We start from the raw sequence: 24183 nt of genomic DNA on the forward strand, positions 1-24183 counted from the left end.
TGATTTGGATTCTTTTTATTTCTTTTTCTTGTCTGATTGCTGTGGCTAAAACTTCCAAAACTATGTTGAATAAAAGTGGTGAGAGTGGGCAACCTTGTCTTCTTCCTAATCTTAATAGGAATGGTTTCTGCTTTTCAACACTGAGGACAATGTTGGCTCTGGGTTTGTCGTATATGGCCTTTATTATGTTGAGGAAAGTTCCCTCTATGCCTACTTTCTGCAGGGTTTTTATCATAAATGGGTGTTGAATTTTGTCAAAAGCTTTCCCTGCTACTATTGAGATGATCATATGGTTTTTCTCCTTCAATTTGCTAATATGGTGTATCACGTTGATTAATTTGCATATATTGAAGAATCCTTGCATTCCTGGAATAAACCCCACTTGATCATTGTGTATGATCCTTTTAATGTGCTGTGGGATTCTGTTTGCTAGTATTTTGTTGAGGATTTTTGCATCTATGTTCATCAGTGATATTGGCCTGTAGTTTTCTTTCTTTGTGATATCTTTGTCTGGTTTTGGTATCAGGGTGATGGTGGCCTCGTAGAAGGAGTTAGGGAGTGTTCCTCCCTCTGCTATATTTTGGAAGAGTTTGAGAAGGATAGGTGTTAGCTCTTCTCTAAATGTTTGATAGAATTCGCCTGTGAAGCCATCTGGTCCTGGGCTTTTGTTTGTTGGAAGATTTTTAATCACAGTTTCAATTTCAGTGCTTGTGATTGGCCTGTTCATATTTTCTATTTCTTCCTGGTTCAGTCTAGGCAGGTTGTGCATTTCTAAGAATTTGTCCATTTCTTCCAGGTTGTCCATTTTATTGGCATAGAGTTGTTTGTAGTAATCTCTCATGATCTTTTGTATTTCTGCAGTGTCAGTTGTTACTTCTCCTATTTCATTTCTAATTCTATTGATTTGAGTCTTCTCCCTTTTTTCTTGAGGAGTCTGGCTAATGGTTTATCAATTTTGTTTATCTTCTCAAAGAATCAGCTTTTAGTTTTATTGATCTTTGCTATCGTTTCCTTCATTTCTTTTTCATTTATTTCTCATCTGATCTTTATGATTTCTTTCCTTCTGCTAACCATGGGGTTATTTTTGTTATTCTTTCTCTAATCGCTTTAGGTGCAAGGTTAGGTTGTTTATTTGAGATGTTTTTTGTTTCTTAAGGTAGGATTGTGTTGCTATAAACTTCCCTCTTAGAACTGCTTTTGCTGCATCCCATAGGTTCTGGGTCATCGTCTCTCCACTGTCATTTGTTTCTACGTATTTTTTGATTTCCTCCTTGTTTTCTTCAGTGATCACTTCGTTATTAAGTAGTGTATTGCTTAGCCTCCATGTGTTTGTATCTTTTACAGATCTTTTCCTGTAATTGATATCTAGTCTCATAGCGTTGTGGTCGGAAAAGATACTTGATATGATTTCAATTTTCTTAAATTTACCAAGGCTAGATTTGTGACCCAAGATATGATCTATCCTGGAGAATGCTCCATGAGCACTTGAGAAAAATGTGTATTCTGTTGTTTTTGGATGGAATGTCCTATAAATATCAATTAAGTCCATCTTGTTTAATGTATCATTTAAAGCTTGTGTTTCCTTATTTATTTTCATTTTGGATGATCTGTTCATTGCTGAAAGTGCGGTGTTAAAGTCCCCTACTATGACTGTGTTACTGTCAATTTCCCCTTTTATGACTGTTAGCATTTGCCTTATGTATTGAGCTGTTCTTATGCTGGCTTCATATATATTTACAATTGTCATATCTTCTTCTTGGATTGATCCCTTGATCATTATGTAGTGTCCTTCTTTGTCTCTTCTAATTGTCTTTATTTTAAATTCTCTTTTGTCTGATATGAGAATTGCTACTCCAGCTTTCTTCTGATTTCCACTTGCATGGAATATCTTTTTCCATCCCCTCACTTTCAGTCTGTATGTGTCTCTAGGTCTGAAGTGGGTCTCTTGTATACAGCATATATACGGGTCTTATTTTGTATCCATTCAGCCAGTCTGAGTCTTTTGGTGGGAGCATTTAATCCATTTACATTTAAGGTAATTATCAATATGTATGTTCCTATTCCCATTTTCTTAATTGTTTTGGGTTTATTATTGTAAGTCTTTTCCTTTTCTTGTGTTTCTTGCCTACAGAAGTTCCTTTAGTATTTGTTGTAAAATTGGTTTGGTGGCGCTGAACTCTCTCAGCTTTTCCTTGTCAGTAAAGGTTTTAATTTCTCCATCAAATCTGAATGAGATCCTTGCTGGGTAGAGTTATCTTGGTTGTAGGTTTTTCTCCTTCATCACTTTAAATATGTCCTGCCACTCCTTTATGGCTTGCAGAGTTTCTGCTGAAAGATCAGCTGTTAACCTTACGGGGATTTCCTTGTGTGTTATTTGCTGCTTTTCCCTTGCTGCTTTTAATATGTTTTTTTTCTATTTAATTTTTGATAGTTTGATTAATATGTGTCTTGGCGTGTTTTTCCTTGGATTTATCCTGTATGGGACTCTCTATGCTTCCTGGACTTGATGAACTATTTCCTTTCCCATATTAGAGAAGTTTTCAACTATAATCTCTTCAAATATTTTCTCAGTCCCTTTCTTTTGCTCTTCTTCTTCTGGAATCCCTATAATTCGAATGTTGGTGCGTTTAATGTCCCAGAGGTCTCTGAGACTGTCCTCAGTTCTTTTCATTTTTTTTCTTTATTCTGCTCTGCAGTAGTTACTTCCACTATTTATCTTCCAGGTCACTTATCCGTTCTTCTGCCTCAGTTATCCTGCTACTGATCCCTTCTAGAATATTTTTAATTTCATTTATTGTGTTGTTCATCATTGGTTGTTTCCGCTTTAGTTCTTCTACGTCCTTGTTAAATGTTTCTTGCATTTCCTCTATTCTATTTCCAAGATTTTGTATCATCTTTATCATTATTCTGAATTCTTTTTCAGGTAGATTGCCTATTTCCTCTTCATTTGTTAGGTCTGGTGGGTTTTTACCTTGCTCCTTCATCTGCTGTGTGTTTTTCTGTGTTTTCATTTTGCTTATCTTACTGTGTTTGGGGTCTCCTTTTCACAGGCTGCAGGTTCGTAGTTCCTATTGTTTTTGGTGTCTGTCCCCAGTGGCTAAGGTTGGTTCAGTGGGTTGTGTAGGTTTCCTGGTGGAAGGGTCTGCTGCCTGTGTTCTGGTGGATGAGGCTGGATCTTGTCTTTCTGGTGGGCAGGTCCACGTCTGGTGGTGTGTTTTGGGGTGTCTGTGGACTTATTATGATTTTAGGCAGCCTCTCTGCTAATGCATGGGACTGTGTTCCTGTCTTGCTAGTTGTTTGGCATAGGGTGTCCAGCACTGTAGCTTGCTGGTCGTTGAGTGAAGCTGGGTGTTGTTGTTGAGATGGAGATCTCTGGGAGATTTTCACCATTTGGCATTATGTGGAGCTGGGAGGTCTCTTGTGAACCAGTGTCCTGAAGTTGGCTCTCCCACCTCCGTGGCACAACCCTGACACCTGGCTGGAGCACCAAGAGACTGTCCTCCACACGGCTCAGAATAAAAGGGAGAAAAAAAAGAAAGAAAGGAAGGAGGGAGGGAGGGAGGGAGGGAAGAAAGAAAGAAAGAAAGAAAGAAAGAAAGAAAGAAAGAAAGAAAGAAAGAAAGAAAGAAAGAAAGAAAGAAAGAAAAGAAAGAAGATAAAGTAAGATAAAATAAAGTTATTAAAATAATAAATAATTAAGAAAAAATTTTAAAAAGTAAAAAAAAAAAAAACAGATGGACAGAACCCTTGGACAAATGGTGAAAGCAAAGCTATACAGACAAAATCTCACATAGAAGCATACACATACACACTCACAAAAAGAGGAAAAGGGGAAAAAATAATAAATCTTGCTCCCAAAGTTCACCTCCTCAATTTGGGATGATTTGTTGTCTATTCAGGTATTCACAGATGCAGGGTACATCAAGTTGATTGTCGAGCTTTAATCCGCTGCTTCTGAGGCTGCTGGGAGAAATTTCCCTTTCTCTTCTTTGTTCGCACAGCTCCCGGGGCTCAGCTTTGGATTTGGCCCCGCCTCTGCATGTAGGTCGCCTGAGGGCGTCTGTTCTTCACTCAGACAGGACGGGGTTAAAGGAGCCGCTGATTCGACGGCTCTGGCTCACTTAGGCTGGGGGGAGGGAGGGGTACGGAGTGCGGACCAAGCCTGCGGCGGCAGAGGCCTGCGTGACGTTGCACCAGCGTGAGGCGCGCCATGCGTTCTCCCGGGGAAGTTGTCCCTGGATCACGGGACCCTGGCAGTGGCGGGCTGCACAGGCTTTGGGAAAGGGAGGTGGGGATAGTGACCTGTGCTTGCACACAGGCTTCTTGGTGGCTGCAGCAGCAGCCTTAGCGTCTCATGCCCGTCTCTGGTGTCTGCACTGATAGCTGCGGCACGTGCCCATCTCTGGAGCTCCTTTAAGCAGCGCTCTTAATCCCCTCTCCTCGCGCACCAGGAAACAGACAAGAAAAAGTCTCTTGTTTCTTCGGCAGCTCAAGACTTTTCCCAGACTCCCTCCTGGCTAGCCATGGCACTAACCGCTTCAGATCTAAGCTCCGAAGCCTGAGCCTCAGCTCCCAGCCCCAGCCCATCCCGGCAGGTGAGCAGACAAGCCTCTCAGGCTGGTGAGTGCTGGTCAGCACCGATCCTCTGTGCAGGAATCTCTCCACTTTGCCCTCCGCACCCCTGTTGCTGTGCTCTTCTCCGTGGCTCTGAAGCTTCCCCCCTCCGCCACCCGCAGTCTCTGCCCGCAAAGGGGCTTCTACTGTGTGGAAACCTTTCCTCCTTCACAGCTCCCTCCCACTGGTGCAGGTCCCATCCCTATTCTTTTGTCTCTGTTTTTTCTTTTTTCTTTTGCCCTACCCAGGTACGTGGGGAGTTTCTTGCCTTTTGGGAGGTCTGAGGTCTTCTGCCAGCGTTCAGTGGGTGTTCTATAGGAGCAATTCCACGTGTAGATGTATTTCTGATGCATCTGTGGGGAGGAAGGTGATCTCCACGTCCTACTCTTCCGTCATCTTCTCCTATCTCCTGTAACACCACTTTTTATTTCTTACATGATTTAAAAAACAAATGCAGGGAATTCCCTGGTGGTCCAGTGGTTAGGACTCCATGCTGTCACTGACAGGGCCTGGGTTCAGTCCCTGGTTGGGAAACTAAAATCCTGCAAGCTGCGTGGCATGGCCACATATCAATAGATCTAGAAAACCATTCACAAAATCCAACACCTACTCATGATAAAAACTCTCAGCAAACTAGAAATACAGGGGAACTTTCTCAACTTCATAAAGAACATCTACAAAAACCTATAGCTACCATCATACGTAATGGTGAAAAACCAGAAGCTTTCCCACCAAGATCAGGTATAATGCAAGAATGTGCCCTCTCACCACTCCTTTTCAAAACCGTACTGGAAGTCCTCGCTAATACAATGGAACAAGGAAAGGAAATATATAAAAGGCATACAGATTGGGAAGGAAGAAATCAAACTTTCTTTGTTTACAGATGACATGACTGTCTATGTAGAAAATCCTAAAGAACAAAAGTACTGCTGAAACTAATAATTATAGCAAAGCTGCAGGACACAAAGTGAATTTATTAAAGTCAATCACTTTCCTGTATACCAGCAATGAATTTGAAACTAACAATAGAATACCGTTTACATTAGCGCACCCCCACCCCCCCAAAAAAATACATAGGCATAAATCTAACAAAACAAGATCTATATGAGGAAAATTACAAAACTCTGATGAACAAAATAAAAAAGCTAAGTAAGTAGAGATATTCCATGTTCATGGATAGAAATACTCAATATCATCCAGGGGTATGGTATTGGTGAAACAAATCAATGGAACAGAATAAAGAGCCCAGATAGACCTACATAATATAAATAGACCTACATAAATATAATCAACTGATCTTTGACAAAGGACCAAAAGTAATACAATGGAAGAAAAACAGTCTTTTTAACAAATGATGCTGGAACTACTAGACATCCACATCCAAAAAAACTGATGTAGACAAACCTTATACCTTTAACAAAAATTAACTCAAAATGGATCCAGAGACCTAAATGTAAAACACAAAACTATAAAACTCATAGAAGGTAACATGGGAGAATACCTAGGTGACCTTGGAAATAGCAGCAACGTTTTAGATACACTACTTTCAAAGGCATGATCTATGAAAGAAATAATTGGTAAGCTGGTCTTCACTAAAATTAAAAACTTCTTCTCTGTGAAAGACACTGTCTAGAGAATGAGAAGACAACCACTGACTGGGAGAAAGTATCTGCAAAACACATAATCTGATAAAGGATTGCTATCTAACATATACAAAGAACTCTCAAAACTTGTGAAAGAATTTCAATCTAAAATAGAACTGGAGGATGTAATTGGAAAATCTCACACAGTGCCCTCAGGAAGACAAAAACTTAAGGACTAAGAAACGGATTTCCTTTAAAGGCCTGATTTACAGAACACTGATAGTGCCAACATTTTCTCAGATGACAGGGGGTTGATCAGGGGTTATCTCATATCAACCTTGGGAAGTTTCATGAATGGGAGATGACCCAGGTCAGGATGGACTCACCAAGTGGGCTGAATTGAGTTTTGTTTCTGTGACTGGACTGATTTTATCTGCTCAGGAAGTTTTCAAGGCTGGTCTCCATTTGTTGTTTATTTTAACTGACTCTAACTGGACTCTCCCCTCTTTACATTTCCTGTCCATAAATACAACCTGCCCCAAACCCTCAATGGACTCACCTGTAGCTTGCTTGTCCTAAATTACAGTTCCTCTGCTATTCCTGAATAAACTAATCTTTTTGAGTTTACCTCTGTTTAGGTCAAACAAACGCAACAATAAGAAAATGACCCAATTAAAAACTGGCCAAAGATCTGAATAGATACCTCACCAAAGAAAACACAGACAGGGCAAATAAGCATATGAAAAGATGCTCCACATCATATGTCATCAGGGAAATGCAAATTAAAGTGAGATGCCACTACACACATCACAATAGCCAAAATGCAGAACACTGAGAACACCAAAAGCTGACAAGGATGTGGAGCAATAGGAAGTCTCCTTCACTGCTGGTGGGGATGCAAATTAGTACAGCCACTCTGGAAGACAGTTTGGCAGTTTCTTACAAACTAAACACACTCTTACCATTTGAGCCAGCAATCATGCTCCTCGGTATTTACCCAAATGAGTTGAAAACTTCCATCCACATAAAAACCTGCACACGAATGTTTTTAGCAGCTTTATTAATAACTGCCAAAACTTAAAAGTAGCCAGGATGTCTTTCAGTAGGTGAATGGATAAATGAACTGTGATATATCTAGACAATGTAATATTAACACTAAAAAGAAATCAGCTATCAAGCCGTGAAAAGACACAGAGGAAACGTGAATCATAGAGTATGTGGCCTTCTCAGACCAGCTTCCTCCATATAACTAGCCGGAAGAGGCTAATCTGAAAAAGCTACATACTGTATGATTCCAACTATATGACATTTTGGAAAAGGAAAACTATGGAAACAGTAGAAGGATGAGTGGTTGCCAGGGGTTTATCAGGCTATCAGGGTTAGGGGGAAGGGAGTGATGAATAGGTGGAGCACAGAGGATTTTTAGGGCAAGTGAAACTATTTTATATGATGCTGCAAATGGTGGATACATATCATTACACATTTATCCAAACCTACAGAATATCCAACGCCAAGAGTCAACCCTATAGTAAACCATGGACTTGTAATGATGTGTCAATGTACATTCCATAATTGTAACAGACACAGTGCTCTGGTTCAGAATACTGATAGTGGGGTAGGCTGTACATGTGTGAAAACAGAGTATATATGGGAATGCTCTGTTGTTTCCACTCAATTTTACTGTGAAGCTAAAAGAAGCTCTAAAAAATAAAGTTTATTTAAAAAAAAAAAAGATTAGACACCATAACCAAATGGGATATATCCCAGGAATGCAAAAGTGGTTCAATATACAAAAAAATCAATCAGTATAATACAACACATTAATAGAACAAAGGACAAAAGCTACATGATCAACTCAATCGACATAGAAAAGGCATTTGGCAAAATCTGTCACCTTTCATGATAAAACACTCAGAAAACTACAAATAGAAGGAAATTTCCCCAACATGACATAGACCATATATGAAAAACCCACAGCTTACATCATATTCTATAGTGAAACACAAAGTTCTCTCCCTAAGATCAGGAACAAGACAAGGATGCCCAATGGCACTATTGCTATTCAACACTGTGTTGGAAGTTCCAGCCAGAGCAATTAGACAAGAAAAAATAATAATAAAAGGCATCTAAATTGGAGAAGAAGAAGTAAAACTATCTTTATATGCATTAAATATGATCCTATATGTAGAAAATTCCAGAGAATCTACAAGAAAGCTACTAAATCTAATAAATTCAGCAAAGTTGCAGGTTACAAGATCAGCAAACAAAAAGCAGTTGCATAGATGTCTTTCTATAAAACCGATAATGAACAATCCAAAAAAGAAATTGAGAAAGGAATTCCATTTACAATAGCAACTAAAAGAATAAAACAGGAGTAAATTTAACCAAGACGTTAAAGACCTGTGCAGTGAAAATTACAAAACACTGCTGAAGAAATAAATGAAGACCAAAATAAATGGAAAGGGGACATCACTTTTGGCGCAGTGGTTAAGAATCCGCCTAACAATGCAGAGGATGTGAGTTTGATCCCTGGGCTGGGAAGATCCCACATGCCACGGAGCAACTAAGCCTGTGCACCATGACTACTGAGTCTGCTCTCTAAAGCCTGCAAGCCACAACTACTGAGCCCACAAACCGCAACTACTGAAGCCCGCACACTCTGGGACCTGCATGTCGTAACTACTGAGCCCACGTGCTGCAACTACTGAAGCCCACGCACCTACAGCCCATGCTCAGCAACAAGAGAAGCCACTGCAATAAGAAGACTATGCACCGCAACAGAGAGTAGCCCCCGCTCATCACAACTAGAGAAAGCCCATGTGTAGCAATGAAGACCCAACACAGCCAAAAATTTAAAATAAATAAATAATAAATGGAAAGACATCCTGTGTTCATGAGTTAGAAAACTTTACATTGTTAAAATGTCAATACTTCATAAAGTGATCAGCAGATTCAATGCAATCACTACCAAAATTCCAACAACCTTTTCTGCAGAAATGGAAAGGCCAACAGTCAAATCCATATGGAATTGCAAGGGTCCCAAAAAAGCCAAAATAATCTGAAAAGGAAGAACATGAGAAGACTCACACTTCCCAATATTAAAACTTACTACAAACCTACAGTAATCAAAACAGTGCGATACTAGAACATGGATAGACTTGCAGACCAAAGGAATAGTATTGAGACCCCAGAAATAAACTCATATATCTACAGCCCACTGATGTCTGACAAAAATGCCAAGTCCATTCAAAAGGGAAAGAATAGTCTATTCAACAAATGGTGCCGGGATAACTGAATTTCCGCATGCAAAAGAATGAAGCTCTCTACAAATGCTAATGCATATATATATGGAATATTTTAAAAAATGGTACTGATGAACCTAATTGCAGGGCAGGAATAAAGATATAGAGAATGGACTTGAAGACACAGGGTGGGAGAGGGAAGCTGGGGTGAAGTGAGAGTATCATCAACATATATACACTACCAAATGTAAAATAATTAGCTAGTGGGAAGCAGCAGCATAGCACAGGGAGATCAGCTCGGTGCTTTGCGATGACCTAGAGGGGTGGAATAGGGAGGATGGAAGGGAGGCTCAAGAGGGAGGGGATATGGGGACAAATGTATGCATATGGCTGTTTCACTTTGGTGAATTCACTTTGGTACAACAGAAACTAACACAGTATCGTGAACCAATTATACTCCAATAAAGATCTATTAAAAAAAAAAAAAAAGAATGGGGCTTCCCTGGTGGCGCAGTGGTTGAGAGTTCGCCTGCCGATGCAGGGACGCGGGTTCGTGCCCCGGTCCGGGAGGATCCCACATGCCGCGGAGCGGCTGGGCCCATGGGCCATGGCCGCTGGGCCTGAGCGTCTGGAGCCTGTGCTCCGCAACGAGAGAGACCACAGCGGTGAGAGGTCTGCATACTGCCAAAAAAAAAAAAAAGAAGAAGAAGAATGAAGCTGAACCCCTAACTTAAGCTATATGTAAAAATTAACTCAAAACTGATCAAACCTAAATGTGAAAACTAAAAGCATAAAACTCCTAAAAGAAAACATAGGGGAAAAGCTCTATGACATTGGATTTGCAAATAAGTTCTTATATATGACTCCAAAAGCACAAGCAACCAAAAACAAAGAGAGAGAGAAAGAGAATTAGACTTCATCAAATTTTATAACTTTTGTATATCAAATGACATTATCTAGAAAGTGTAAAGAAAACCTAAAGAATGGAAGAAAATATTTGCAAATCATTTATCTGATAAGTGTTTAATATCCAGAGTATACAAAGAATGCTTGTAACTCAACAACAACAAAAAAACTCTAAGTAATCAAAAAATGGGCAAAGGACTTGAATAGACATTTCTCCAAAGATATGCAAATAGCCAATAAGCCTAAGAAAAGATGCTCAACATCCCTAATCATTAAGGAAATATAAATGAAAACCACAATGGGATAATACATCACACCCATGAGGACTGGCTATTATCAAAATATACCAGAAAATAACAAGTGTTGATGAGTATGAAGAAATTGGAACCCTGTCCATTGCTAAGGAGAATGTAAAACAGTGCAACCACTGTGGAAAACAGTGTGATATTCCCCCAAAAAAGTAATCCTAAAATTACCATATTACTCAGTAATTCCACAACTAGGTGTATACCCAAAAGAACTGAAAACAGGGTTTCAAACAAATACTTGTACACCAATGTTCACTGTGACATTATTCACAATAGCAAAAAGGTGGAAACAACCCAAGTGTCCATCAACAGATAAATGATTAAACAAAATGCAGTTATACACATGCAATGGAATATTATATAGACATGAAAAATTAAAATGAAGTTCTGATACATGCTACAATATGAATGGATCTTGAAAACATTATGCTAAGTAAAACAAGCCAGACACAAAGGAACAAATATTGTATGATTCTACTTATATGGCATATCTAGAATAGGTAAATTCACAGAGAGTAGATTAAGATTACCAAGGGTGGGAGGTAGGATGGAAATGAATTGTCTGTTTGGGATGATTTGAAATTTGGGGGGGAAAGTTAGTGGTAATGGGTTCACACATTGTGAATGTAATTGACGCCACTGCACTGTACCCTTAAAAATGGTTAAAATAATATCAAAAAAACAAACAACCCAATCAAAAAATGGGCAGAAGACCTAAACAGACATTTCTCCAAAGAAGACATACAGATGGCCAACAGGAACATGAAAAGATGCTCAACATCACTAATTATTAGAGAAATGCAAATCAAAACTACAATGAGGCAACATTTCACACCAGTCAGAATGGCCATCATCAAAAAGTCTACAAATAATAAATGCTGAAGAGGGTGTGGAGAAAAGGGAACCCTCTTGCACTGTTGGTGGGAATGTAAGTTGGTGCAGCCACTGTGGAAAACACTATGGAGGCTCCTAAGAAAACTAAAAATACAGCTACCATATGATCCAGCAACCCCACTCCTGGGTACATATACAGAAAAGACAAAAACTCTAATTCGAAAAGATACATGCACACCAATGTTCATAACAGCACCATTTACAATAGCCAAGAAATGGAAGCAACCTTAGTGTCCATCAACGGATGGATAAAGAAGATATGGTGTATACACACACACACACACACACACACACACACACAATGGAATATTACTCACCCATAAAAAAGAATGAAATATTGCCATCTGAAGTAATGTGGATGGACCTAGAGATTATCATACTGAGTGAAGTAAGTCAGACAAAGACTAATATTATATGTTATCACTTATATGTGGAATCTAAAAAATAATACAAATGAACTTATTTACGAAATAAAAACAGATTCACAGACATAAAAAACAAACTTATGGTTACCAAAGAGGAAAGGCGAGGGGTTGAGGGATAAATTAGGAGTATGGGAATAACAGATACACACCACTATATACAAAATAAACAATAAGGATTTATTGTACAGCACAGGGAACTATATTCAATATCTTGTAATAATCTATAATGGAAAAGAATCTGAAGGTTATATATGTACATATATATATATATATATATATATATATACACACACACATATGGCTGAATCACTTTGCTATACACCTGAAACTAACACTATATTGCAAATCAACCATAGTTTAGTAACAAAAAAAAAAAGGTCAAAATGGCAAATTTTATGTTATACATATTTTACCACAATAAAAAACACTTTTACAAACCTTTTTCTAAAGACAAGGAGAAACTGTCACAGCAGAAATAAAAGATGAGGCTAGGTCAAAAAGGGAGGGTGTATGCGTCCCACATAGGGATTCAAAGGAAACCTAAGAAGGAAAATAGTAAGGAGGGAAGCACTATCCAGAGACCCCAACCCCACCCAGAGCACAACCATGGAAGAGTCCCCACACCCTGGCTGTTACTCAAGTCTGACCATCTCACCAGAAGGCTGTGGGGTACAGACACAGCAAGATGCTGTTAACTTGTCATGGATCAGGGACTTCCCTGGTGGTGCAGTGGTTAAGAATCTGCCTGCCAATGCAGGTGACACGGGTTCGAGCCCTGGTCCGGGAAAATCCCACATGCCACGGAGCAACTAAGCACTTGCGCCACAACTACTGAGCCCACATGCCACAACTACTGAAGCCCACACGCCTAGAGCCCATGCTCCACAACAAGAGAAGCCACCAAAATGAGAAGCCCACGCACCATAACAAAGAGTAGCCCCTGCTCGCTGCAACTAGAGAAAGCCTGTGTGCAGCAACGAAGATCCAACGCAGCCAAATTAATTAATTATTTATTTTTTAAAGCGTATATAACTTGTCACGGACCAACTGTTCTCCTGGCACCATCAAAGGCACTAGAGAGAAAACTGTGAATAAGACACTAACACCCCTGGCCTCATGGGGCTCACAGTTTAGTGGGTGAGACATAATGTAACTAGGGGAACAGAAAGCAGGCCTCTGAAAAAGTAAAGACCTTAAAAGTTGAGGAGGAAAGTTATCTATAAACCCTTAAAAAATTAGAGAAGCATGAAAGAAGCATTTTCAGATGCTTATGTTAATTTTGAGAAATTAAGAGACAAAGGAGCTTTCGCAACTTCAGCTATTGATATTTGAGTTTCTTTCTCTAGCCACTGAAGACTGTGTCTGAGGAAAAGGCAGAAGATGGGCACCTTGGGCCCAGGCAGCCCTGGCTCCCAACCACCCCCCAAGGTCTATGAGAGTGTCTCCTTCCTACCTGAAGCCACTTTAGGTTGGTTGCCAACAATTCCAACAGTCCTCCCATTCATTCTTGCAAAACCAACGATGATGTTCTTGGCATAACTGGGCATGATCTCAAAAAATTCTCGCTCATCAACAACCTGCAGGGATAAATTTACTCTTGAGCTCAAAATGATAAACAAGATCCAACTCCATTATAGAATGACAGACATTTACAGAATTACAGGCTGGATAGCTACTCCCTACCACAGGTTCTCCCAGGAAGCAGGACAACAGGCAGAGGCAGTACCTCCTCCCTGCTGGAAGGGAAAACACTCTCGTACACAAATGGAAGAGGATAAACCAGTACAGTCTTTTTTAAAGGTTCTATTTGAACTTGGCATATTTAATACATTTTTTTTACCTTACTTTGAAATCATTTCAAACTTTCATAAAAATTTCCAGAATACAAAAAAATTTAAATATCCTTCACCCAGATTCCCCACTTATTAACGTTTTACCATGTAAGCTTCATAGTTCCCTCTCCCAACCTGCCTTCCCTGCTTTTCTGTCTGTCTCTTAAGTATGTGTCTGTATATATATTCTCTAACTATCTATATGTCCATACACACAACTTCTTTTCCTGAACTGTTTTGAGAATAAGTTACAGACACGACGCCTCTTTACCTCTAAGTACCTAAGTGTCTACCTCCTAAGAACAGGACATTCTCTTCTATAACTTCAGTGATATTATCAAAATCAGGAAATTAACATTAATATATTATTATCTATTATAAAACCTTATTCAAATTTCACCAGTTATTCCAATAACATCCCTTATAGCAACAAAAATCTGGTTCTAGAACCTGACCCAAGATCACTTGGTACTCTGAGTGGTCATGTGGTCTCTTTAGCCTGCCTTGATTCTTTCCCCTCAATCTTTGTCTTTTATGTTCATAACATCTTTGAAGACTACAGGTCAGTTACTTGGTTATTTGGGTTTCATGTTTGTTCATGTTTAATTTCAGGTAAAGCATTTTTGGCAGAATATCACAGAAGTGACCCTCTCAAGTGCATCACATCAAAAGGCACATGATGTCAATTTGTCCATTAATGGTGGTGATATATGTCAGGTTTCTCCCCTGTAAAGTTACTATTTTTCCACTTGTAATTAATAAGTATTTTGTAGGGAAATATTCTGAAACTATGTAAAAATCCTATGCTTCATCAAGCTTTTACCTAGTAGGTTTAGTTAGCCTTCATAGATGATCCTTGATTATTAACCCAATTTCTGCCATGATAACTGCCAAACAATTTTTCTAACTCCATTTTTCCTTCTCCATTTATTACTTGGTATTCTATTGTCAAAAATGTCTTTGCCCTTCCCATTTACTTATGGGAAATCCACAGTATGAAGGTATAGATTTTTGTTTTATTATGTGGATTGTAATCTTTACCACCAACATTTATTTTATGTTCAAAGTGTCCCACATTTGACAGTGAGAGCTCATTCAAGGTGGATCCTATGCCCTTTTGATGCTTCTCCATCATTCTTTGAGCATTACCTTACATTCTGGAATTACCTTACTTTCAGGTTCATCTTGTATTTTTTTCCTGCCCCAAGCCCTAGAATCAGCCATTTCTCCAAGGGACCCAGGTCCCCAAGGGTGGGGGTTAGAATAAATGGCTGCTTCTAAGAAGCTAGCCCAGAGCACAGAGCTAGGAGATCTACACACACACACACACACACACACACACACACACACACACACACACACACATTTCTGTAAGTAATATGAAAACCAGGAGTTCATACTGATAACTCCAATTCCAACTTCCAATTCAACTACAGGGTTCATTCTAGTATCCCCCTTTCCATACTATAACTCCTTTCTCCTATAGTGGACATCTAACTCCCATTATCCTCAAAATGTAGTTATTATTCAATCCTCAAATGTAAATGAAATGGTTTCAGAATTGCTAACCCATATGACAGCAAAAAAACAAAAACCTAATATTCAGTATTTCTTTATGACTATTTCTGTCATTAGACTAAAGGTATATAGTCAAAATATTGCATTCAAAAGTTATTCATTTGAAACAGTTTCATTTGTTTTTATTTCAAAGGTTTACCCCCACCCTGTCTTGATTTTATTTTTAGTATGTAAACATTAATATAGGTTAATAGTGTCACTCCCCATCCCTTCCACTCACGATGTTTTTATTTTGGGGTTTTTTTTGCAGTGCTGCACAGCTTTCGGGATCTTATTTCCCTAACCAGGGATCAAACCCGGGCCCACAGCAGTGAAAGTGCTGAGTCCTAACCACTGGACCACGAGGGAACTCCCTCACCCTGTTATTAATGTCATCACTTTCTGATTTATCCTTTGTGTGTGCACTGCAAAAATGAGTAGATACATTTATAGATTTTTAATTCCCCTTCCACCTTAGATGGAAAGTAACAAATTATAGATACTCTCTCACACTCTGAGTTTCTCTCTTGCACTCTGAGTTTTTTCACTTAACAATATATCCTGGAAATCACTCCATATCAGTTCATAGAGCTTTTCCTCACTCTTTTTCACTCCTGCATAGTACTCCATTGTGTGGACGTACCAAAGTTTATTCAACCAATCTCCTATGTGTTGTGTACACTATTTTGACACTTACATTCAGGTTGTTTAGAATACTTTGCAATTATAAATAACACTGTAACAGTAGGAACCTTGTGCATCTATAATTGTGTAAAGTGGGAAGTGTATCTTCAGGGTAAATTCCTAGAAGTGGGACTGCCGGGGCAAACTCTCAGATAGCTCTTACCATCAACACATGACAGTGTCTGCTTCCCCACAGACTTGCCACGGAAAGTATTTTCAAGTTTTGAATCACTGGCCAATCTGACAAAAGACAAATAACTCAGTATAATTTTAAGTTGCATTTCTAGCTTTATGAGTAAAGCTGAACATCTTTCAAATATGTTTAAGGTCCATTTTGTATCTTCTTTTGTGAGCTATATATTCATGATTTTTGCCTGCTTTTCTATCAGTTTTAGTCTTTATTCCTTCAATTTTTAAAAAAGTTCTTTATGTATTAGGGATATTGGTCCTTTACTTGTGATATATGTTGCAAATATTTTCTCCCAGTTTGCTGGTTGTCTTTTTTGTTGTTGTTGTTGTTGTTTTGGGGGGAGGCCACACCACGAGGCATGCAGAATCTTAGTTCCCCAACCAGGGATTGAACCTGTGCCCCCTGCAGTAGAAGTATGGAGTCCTAACCACTGGACCACCAGGGAATTCCTGGTTGTCATTCATTCATTCATTCATTTATGGCTGCGTTGGGTCTTCGTTGCTGTGCGCGGGCTTTCTCTAGTTGCGGCGAGCAGGGGCTACTCTTTGTTGCTGTGCGTGGGCTTCTCACTGTGGTGGCTTCTCTTTGTTGCAGAGCACGGCCTCTAGGTGCTCAGGCTTCAATAATTGTGGCACGCGGGCTTCAGCAGTTGTGGCACGCAGACTCAGTAGTTGTGGCTTACAGGCTCTAGAGTGCAGGCTCAGTAGTCGTGATGCACGGGCTTAGCTGCTCCGTGGCATGTGGGATCTTCCTGGACCAGGGCTCAAACCTGTGTCCCTTGCGATGGCAGGTGGATTCTTAACCACAGTGCCACCAGGGAAGTCCCCCTGGGTGTCTTTTAACTTCATGTATTTTTTTGCTATGCAGAGTGGAATTTTTAAATGTTTATATAGTCATATTTATCAATTTTTTAACTGAAACTGAATTTTAAATCATAGTTCAAAATCCTTTACCTTCTCCTAAAGTTAGAGAAATTCATCTATGCTTTCTTTAAATATTTCACTTATTATATTTAGTTCTCTGATCTATTATTAGTTTATTTTTGCATATGGTATAAACTACAAATAAAATTTTATATTTTCCTAACCAGCTATCCAGGTGTCTAGCACCATTTCTTTCTTTATTTATTTTGCAGGGCGGGGAGCCACACTGCACAGCTTGTGGGATCTTAGTTCCCTAACCAGGGATTGAACCCGGGCCTTCAGCAGTGAGAGAGCAGAGTCCTAACCACTGGACTGCCAGGCAATTCCTTAGCACCATTTATTGAAGAGCTAATCTTTGCCCATGGAATTTGACATAATACCTTTATCATATGTACCAGAATTCTATATGTACTTGAATCAACTTCTAGCTTTTCTATTCTATTCCACTGATCTATTTATGTGCCAGGACTACACTGTTTTAACTACAGCATGCTTTAATAAAGGATATGGCCATAGCTTTTCTTTTGATGTTTTTATATTAACTCAATATCCAGGAACAAGGGATGTCTCTGCATCTGTTCAAGTCTGTTTTCATGTTTTTCAGAAGTTTTAAAATTTGCCCCATAAGTTTATCACTAAATATTTTATCTTTATTGCTATGCAAAATGAGTGTTTACATTACCACAATATAATTGGTTACTGTTTGTGTATATGAAGACTATTCCTAGGTTAATTTTATATCCTGTTCCCTATTTATTGTTTCAGTTTTATCACGCATTCCCTAGGATTTTTAGCATATTATGTCATACACAAGCATAGGTCAACTTTTGCAAAGCTTTTTGCCTCTAATTGATCTTCTTCTTTATCAAATTGCATTGGCTAATACCTCCAGTACAATGTTAAATAATAGTGGAGATAGAGAGCATCCTTGCCTTGTCCCAGATCTTAGTGTAAGTATTTCCATATTAAGATGCTTGGTTTTGAAAAAGTGTATATTAAACTATCATGTTAAGTATTCATCAATTCCTACTTTCTTGAGTGTTCCTATTAGAAATGGGTGTTGAACTTTCTTAAAGCCTTTTCTCAGCATTGTATGAAAACAACCATATAATCTTTCTCCAGTCTATCTATTAATGCAGTACATTATAGATTTTCTAGAACCAACCTTGCATTCCTACAATAAATCCCACTTGCTCATGGTATATAATTTTAACATGGTGTTGGAGTCTGTTGGCTAACATTTATTTGGTATTGTTGCATCAATATTGGTAAATGATGCCAATCTGAAATCTTTTTCAGTTCTATATCAGGTTCAGGTATATCAATGTCATACTTGTTTCATAAAAAGAATTTGTACAGGGTGTGTGTGTGTGTGTTTACTGTCTATGATCTGAAATAATCTATGTAGCACTGTGATTCTTTGGTCTTGGAAGGTTTCATAGAATTCCCACATGAAACTATCTGGGTCTAGTGCTATTTTTGCGAAATAACTACTATGTAATTTGGTCCACTTAGGCTTTCTACCTCTAATGGGGTCAATTTTGGGTAAAATGTATTTTCCAAATAAAATGTCCAGTTCATCTAACCTCTTATGATTTTTAAATTTCTTCTATCTCTATCATTTCTCCTTTCCACTTTTTACTTGTGCCTTTTTTTTTTTTTTACTTGTGCCTTTTTTTTTAAGTTAGCTAGTAGTTACTCTATTCCATTAGTTACAGCTATTTTTCTATTTCCCAAGTCATAAAATTTCTGCTTTTATCCTTATTAAATCCTGTCTTGTTATTCTTTAGAATATTTTTCCCCAGCTTTTTGAATGGAGAATTTAGTTTCTTTTCCTTCTTTCATTTTTCACTAAGCAATTAAGGCTATAAATTTTCCTCCTCTCATAGACAGTATTCCATAGATTTTGATATGTAGTGTTCTCATTATCTTTATTCTCTTAGAATTCTGTCATTTGGCTTATATTTTCTCCTTTTATTCAAGAATTAACAGATTTATTTTAAATGAGACAGTGCTTTTATTGTTGTAGCTATAAATTTCTAGTCTTAATCATTGTGTTTTGTAATATTTTTGCTTTATGGACTGCTAGGATGCTTTCTTTCTGACCAAATATGTGATCAACTTTTGTGAATGTTCCATGTGCACTTGAGAATAAGATTCATTGCCTATTACCAGGCTGTAAAGTCTGAAATAGATCTTTAATATCTATCTGTGATGTTATTGAGGTCTTCTATATCTTACTTATTTTTGTCCATTTGACCTACTTTGTACTAATTATGGTACATTTAAATCTATTATTATTTGTTTCTACCTATGTCTCCTTGGACATCCTACAGTTTCTCCTTTTTAAAGATGGTAGTTTTATCATTTAGGGCATAGATCTTTTACATCATCACTGTGAATTATGGCTTTTAGCATTTGAAAATGTCTTTCCTTGTCACAGTAAATACTTGAATTTCACATCACCCAATATTAGGCTCACACACACGGCATTGTTTCTGTTCTCCTGACATACCTTTCCCCATCCCTTACGTTTAACTTTTCAGAATCACTTTGTCTCTTGTACACCACATATAGTTGGTCTTGCTTTATGAGGGAAATTTAACATCCTTTTCTTTTAATAAATGAGATAAGTTTAATAAATAAGTTTGGCCATTCATATTTATTGGTATTTCAGATGTTTTTTATTCTTGTAATTATTCTGTGTACCATGTTACATTTACTGTTTAAGTAATATGTTTTATGTTGCTGTTTATAAAGATTTATATTTTTGGTCTAGTGGTTACCTTTGTAATTATACCTTTTTAATGCCCTTAGTCTGTTTCCTCATCTAATGTCTTATTAACCGGGTTGTCTACTATTAATATCTGTTGAGTCACAACAATCAGTATACTTATTCTGCTATACTCTTTCACTCTTCCTTCTCTTCCATCTTTCAGTGGCATTTTTTTCTGCAACTGAAACATAGCATTTATACATTGTTCTCTACCCTCATTCCCAACCTTATTCTGGTCTTATAATTAAATAAGCACCATCAATCCTTTTCCTACAATTTGTCCAGTAATCTCTTGGTTGGATGAAACTCATCCTCTAGAAGCTTCCTCAAGAAGAGCCTGGGAACACAGAAATCCCTCAGTTTTAGCTGGTTTTCTTTAGTCTTAATACATGAACATCAGCTTGGCCAGATATAAAATCTTTAGTCTTTCCTGGAGTCTCCAGGAAGTGCTTCTCTATTGTTGCCTTGCTTTGTTGTTGCTTTTGAAAAGTCTGATGCTACTCTAATTCTCCCATCTTTGTAAGTTATTTAATCTTTTTGCCCCAAAGTCTTGAGGATTTTTCTTTTCAAAATCTAGTAGTGGGACTTCCCTGGTGGTCCAGTGGGTAAGACTCCACGCTACCAATGCAGGGGGCCTGGGTTCGATCCCTGGTTGGAGAACAAGATCCTGCATGCATGCTGCAACTAGGAGTCCACATGCCACAACTAAGAAGCCCACAAGCCGCAACTAGGAGTCCACATGCCACAACTAAGAAGTCTGCATGCCGCAACTAAAGGTCTCACATGCCACAACAAAGATCCCACATGCCACAACTAAGACCCAGTGCAGCCAAAAAAAATCTAGTAGTTATATATGGATATTTACTCGAGTTTGATCATTCTTGGTTAATTTTCCCATACACTCAGTGAGCTCTTTCATTATGTAGCTCTGGGTCTTTTTCTGGGATGTCTTCTTGGATTACAGTTTTAAACATTAATTCTCTTCCTGTTTGTCCTTCGTCAGACACTCCAGTTATATGTATGTTCAGTCTTCTTTGCCTATCTTCCATTTTAGTCACTTTTTTCTGATTTTTTTACCTTTTTCTTTATGCTTTTGCTTGTTTTCCCACTTTTCTTCAACATTCCATATTAAATTTCATTCAAATACAATCTCCCTAGAGCACTTTATAATTCTGTCTTCACTTCTCATATATGATTTTGTCCCCCACCATTTTAATTCAGTCACCTCTAACTTTACTTCTTCCTATTTTATGTCCATTCTGTCATTAGTTTCTGAATTTGATTTTCATAACTCAGGTGATGATTTGAGGCTACTGAACTCTACTGCAGTGTGATCATCTGCTGAATGACTAACTTTTACAATGAAGGGAGTTTTGTCAATTGAAGTTTTTTGTTCTCATTTTTGGTTTTCTTATCTTAGTAGCTCTGTATAGATAAACTACTTGTATCTGCATTTTGTGGACAGGGTTGACAGTCTGGGACGGTGAACAAGATTCCCAGTTCAAGAGCGCCCTCTTCTGTCAGTATAACAAAGTGCCACTTACTTAATGGGTGTCTTGATATTAGAAGAGGGTGGTAGGGAAAGGGGTAGTATGACCTTCAGTGGTTTTTTTTTTTATCTTGTAGACACATAAATTTACCTCTTTCTTCATTTTTCCTTCACTTCACAATTTCCAAAGGTGCTTCTCTCTTCTTTTTTAATCTTTTCTTCCCTAGAAGGAATGCCCTTCCATGCTTTCTTGATTCTTGTGTATGTTTAAGTCCCTCCTCTTAAGTAACTCTTCTGACCTAACAGGACTCTTTTCCAGTATTTTCACTCTTATAGTGAACTTCCTCTCCCTGAGTGGTTTCTTCTAAATTCCCTTCTCTTTCTTCTGAGCAGTGTCTCAACACTTCTTCCAGCTCTCCACAGAGACTTGTTGCCAAAATTCAAGAAACAGTCCTACTAGAAAGTGGTGCTTAGGGACTTCCATGGTGGTCCAGTGGTTAAGACTCTGAGCTTCCAATGCAGGGGGCCTGGGCTCGATCCCTGGTCAGGGAACTAGATCCCTCATGCATGCCACAACTAAGAAGTCTGCATGCTGCAACTAAGAGTCCACATGCCATGACTAAAGATCCCGCATGCCACAACTGAGGCCCAGCACAGCCAAAAATAAATATTTTTTTTTTAAAGTGGTATTTATTGTTCTACTTATCGTTATATGAAGTTTGTAGTTTCCTGTCTTACAATTATGATAAAGGAATGGAAATGGTAGTTTTATTTTTTCTTCTTATTGGCCTACATATAGTTTTTCAAGTATGTGTAGAGTTTTGTATTCAGGAGACTTTGACTACCCAGAAATACCACCTTCCCCCTCTTTTTTTTTTTAAACAATTTTAAGAATTCATGCCACTGACAAAATTCCATTACTAAGTTCTGATCCAATGGATATAGTCACAAAAACATACTAATACACACAGATGTTTACTGCAGCACTGCTATAACAACAAAAACTGTAAAAGATCTAAATGTCCATCAGTACGGTAATGTTTAAATAATGTTCCATCCATACAGTGGGGTACTATACAGTCATTATAATGAATAAGGTAGACCTGTATGCCATGACAGGGAAAGAAAGTGAAAAAAGAGTAAGGTGTGGAAGTGTCTATAATACAATCTTTTTTCAGTTAAAAGTAAATATATTGATATATATTTGACATATAAATTTTTTTCTGGAAAGATACACAAGAAACTTAATAGTGCTTACCTCTGGGAAAGACTGATAAGAAGGAGAGAGAAAATATTTGCATTTCATTTTACATGTTTCTATACTTAAGTTTTTTTGTTTGTACATATTATTTGTTTTTATTTAAAAAGGATTTAGAGAGTGTAGCAGAGACTCCTAAGTATCCACCAAAAATCCAGCTTCTGTTTCTACCACTGTAGAAGAAATGATGGGCAAATGGCTATCATATTTCCTAACCTCCCCTACAGTTAGATGTGGCTATTTGACTATGTTTTCTACAATGGACTTAAATACAGTATTAAAAATGAAACAGAATATATTTATTAAACTTCTAGCTCAAAAGTTCGAGAAGGAAAAAAAGATGATTAACTGAAAGAAAGCACAAAAGGAATTAATCAATAAAAAAGCAGAAAATACATAGCTTTAAAAAGAAACAAAAATTAAACAAAAAGTTGATTCTCTGAAACACATCAATAAAATATTTCAACTACTAGGTAACTATCAAGAAAATATAAAACAAGAAATGTCAGAGAAAACCACTGAAACAGATTTTGCTAATCTTCTAAGACTATATACTCTGCATAATCCTATGCAGGTAAAATTAAAAATCTGGAATAGGTAATTCATAGAAAAAATATATATAGTCTACCAAAACCGGCTCAGTAGTTGTGGCACACGGGCTTAGCTGCTCCATGGCACGTGGGATCTTCCTGGACCAGGGATCAAACCCATGTCGCCTGCACTGGCAAGCAGACCCTTAACCACAGCGCCACCAGGAAAATCCCACCAGATCTTTAAAGAGCAGATAATCCCAATGCTATTTCAACTGTTCCAAAGCATAGAAAACTTGCAAATTCTCATTATGGCACTTCATGAACTGAACTATGTATCCCCACCGCCAAAATTCATACATTGAAGCCTAACCCCCAATGTGATTACGTTTGGAGACAGGGCCTTTAAGGAGATAAAGTAAATGAGGTCATAAAGGTTGGGGCCCTAATTTGAAAGGACTGGTGTCCTTTTAAGAGGAAAGGACATCAGAGATCTCTCTTTCTTGTGCACAGAGAAGAAAGGCCACATCGGGACACAGTGAGCAGGCAGCCATCTGCAAACCAGAAGAGAGGGCTCAACAGAAACCAACTCTGCTGGCACCTCAATCCTGGACTTCTAGCCTCCAGAACCGTGAGAAAATTAATTTTTGTTTAAGCAATTCAGTCTGTGGTATTTTGTTATGGCAGCCCTAGCAAACTAATAAATGATGCAAGAGCACTGACACCAAAACCTGATTTTAAAATACACCACCTCCCTAAAGAAGGGATAGTCAGAGAGTTTAGGATAGACATGTAAATACTGCTATACTTAAAACGGATAACCAACAAGGCCCTACTGTATAGCACAGGGAACTCTGCTCAATGTTATGTGGCAGCCTGGATGGGAGGGGAGTTTGGGGGAGAATGGATACATGTGTATGTATGGCTGAGTCCCTTCGCCGTGCACCTGAAACTATCAAAACATTGTTAATC

At 38.2% G+C, this 24183-nt stretch overlaps 1 protein-coding gene across 2 annotated transcripts in view; it reads right to left on the minus strand.

The window, feature by feature from the left end:
- PCCB (propionyl-CoA carboxylase subunit beta) overlaps nucleotides 1-24183 on the minus strand; it is a 97813-nt gene that overhangs the window by 15651 nt on the left and 57979 nt on the right. For both annotated transcript variants that reach the window (XM_067737735.1, XM_067737733.1), the window contains exon 10: nucleotides 13426-13549. In XM_067737735.1, coding sequence (XP_067593836.1) covers nucleotides 13426-13549 — 124 coding nt within the window. The remainder of the gene's footprint in view (nucleotides 1-13425; nucleotides 13550-24183) is intronic.

The sequence above is a fragment of the Pseudorca crassidens genome, chromosome 5 (genome assembly GCF_039906515.1).
Source record: "Pseudorca crassidens isolate mPseCra1 chromosome 5, mPseCra1.hap1, whole genome shotgun sequence".
Lineage (NCBI taxonomy): Eukaryota > Metazoa > Chordata > Mammalia > Artiodactyla > Delphinidae > Pseudorca > Pseudorca crassidens.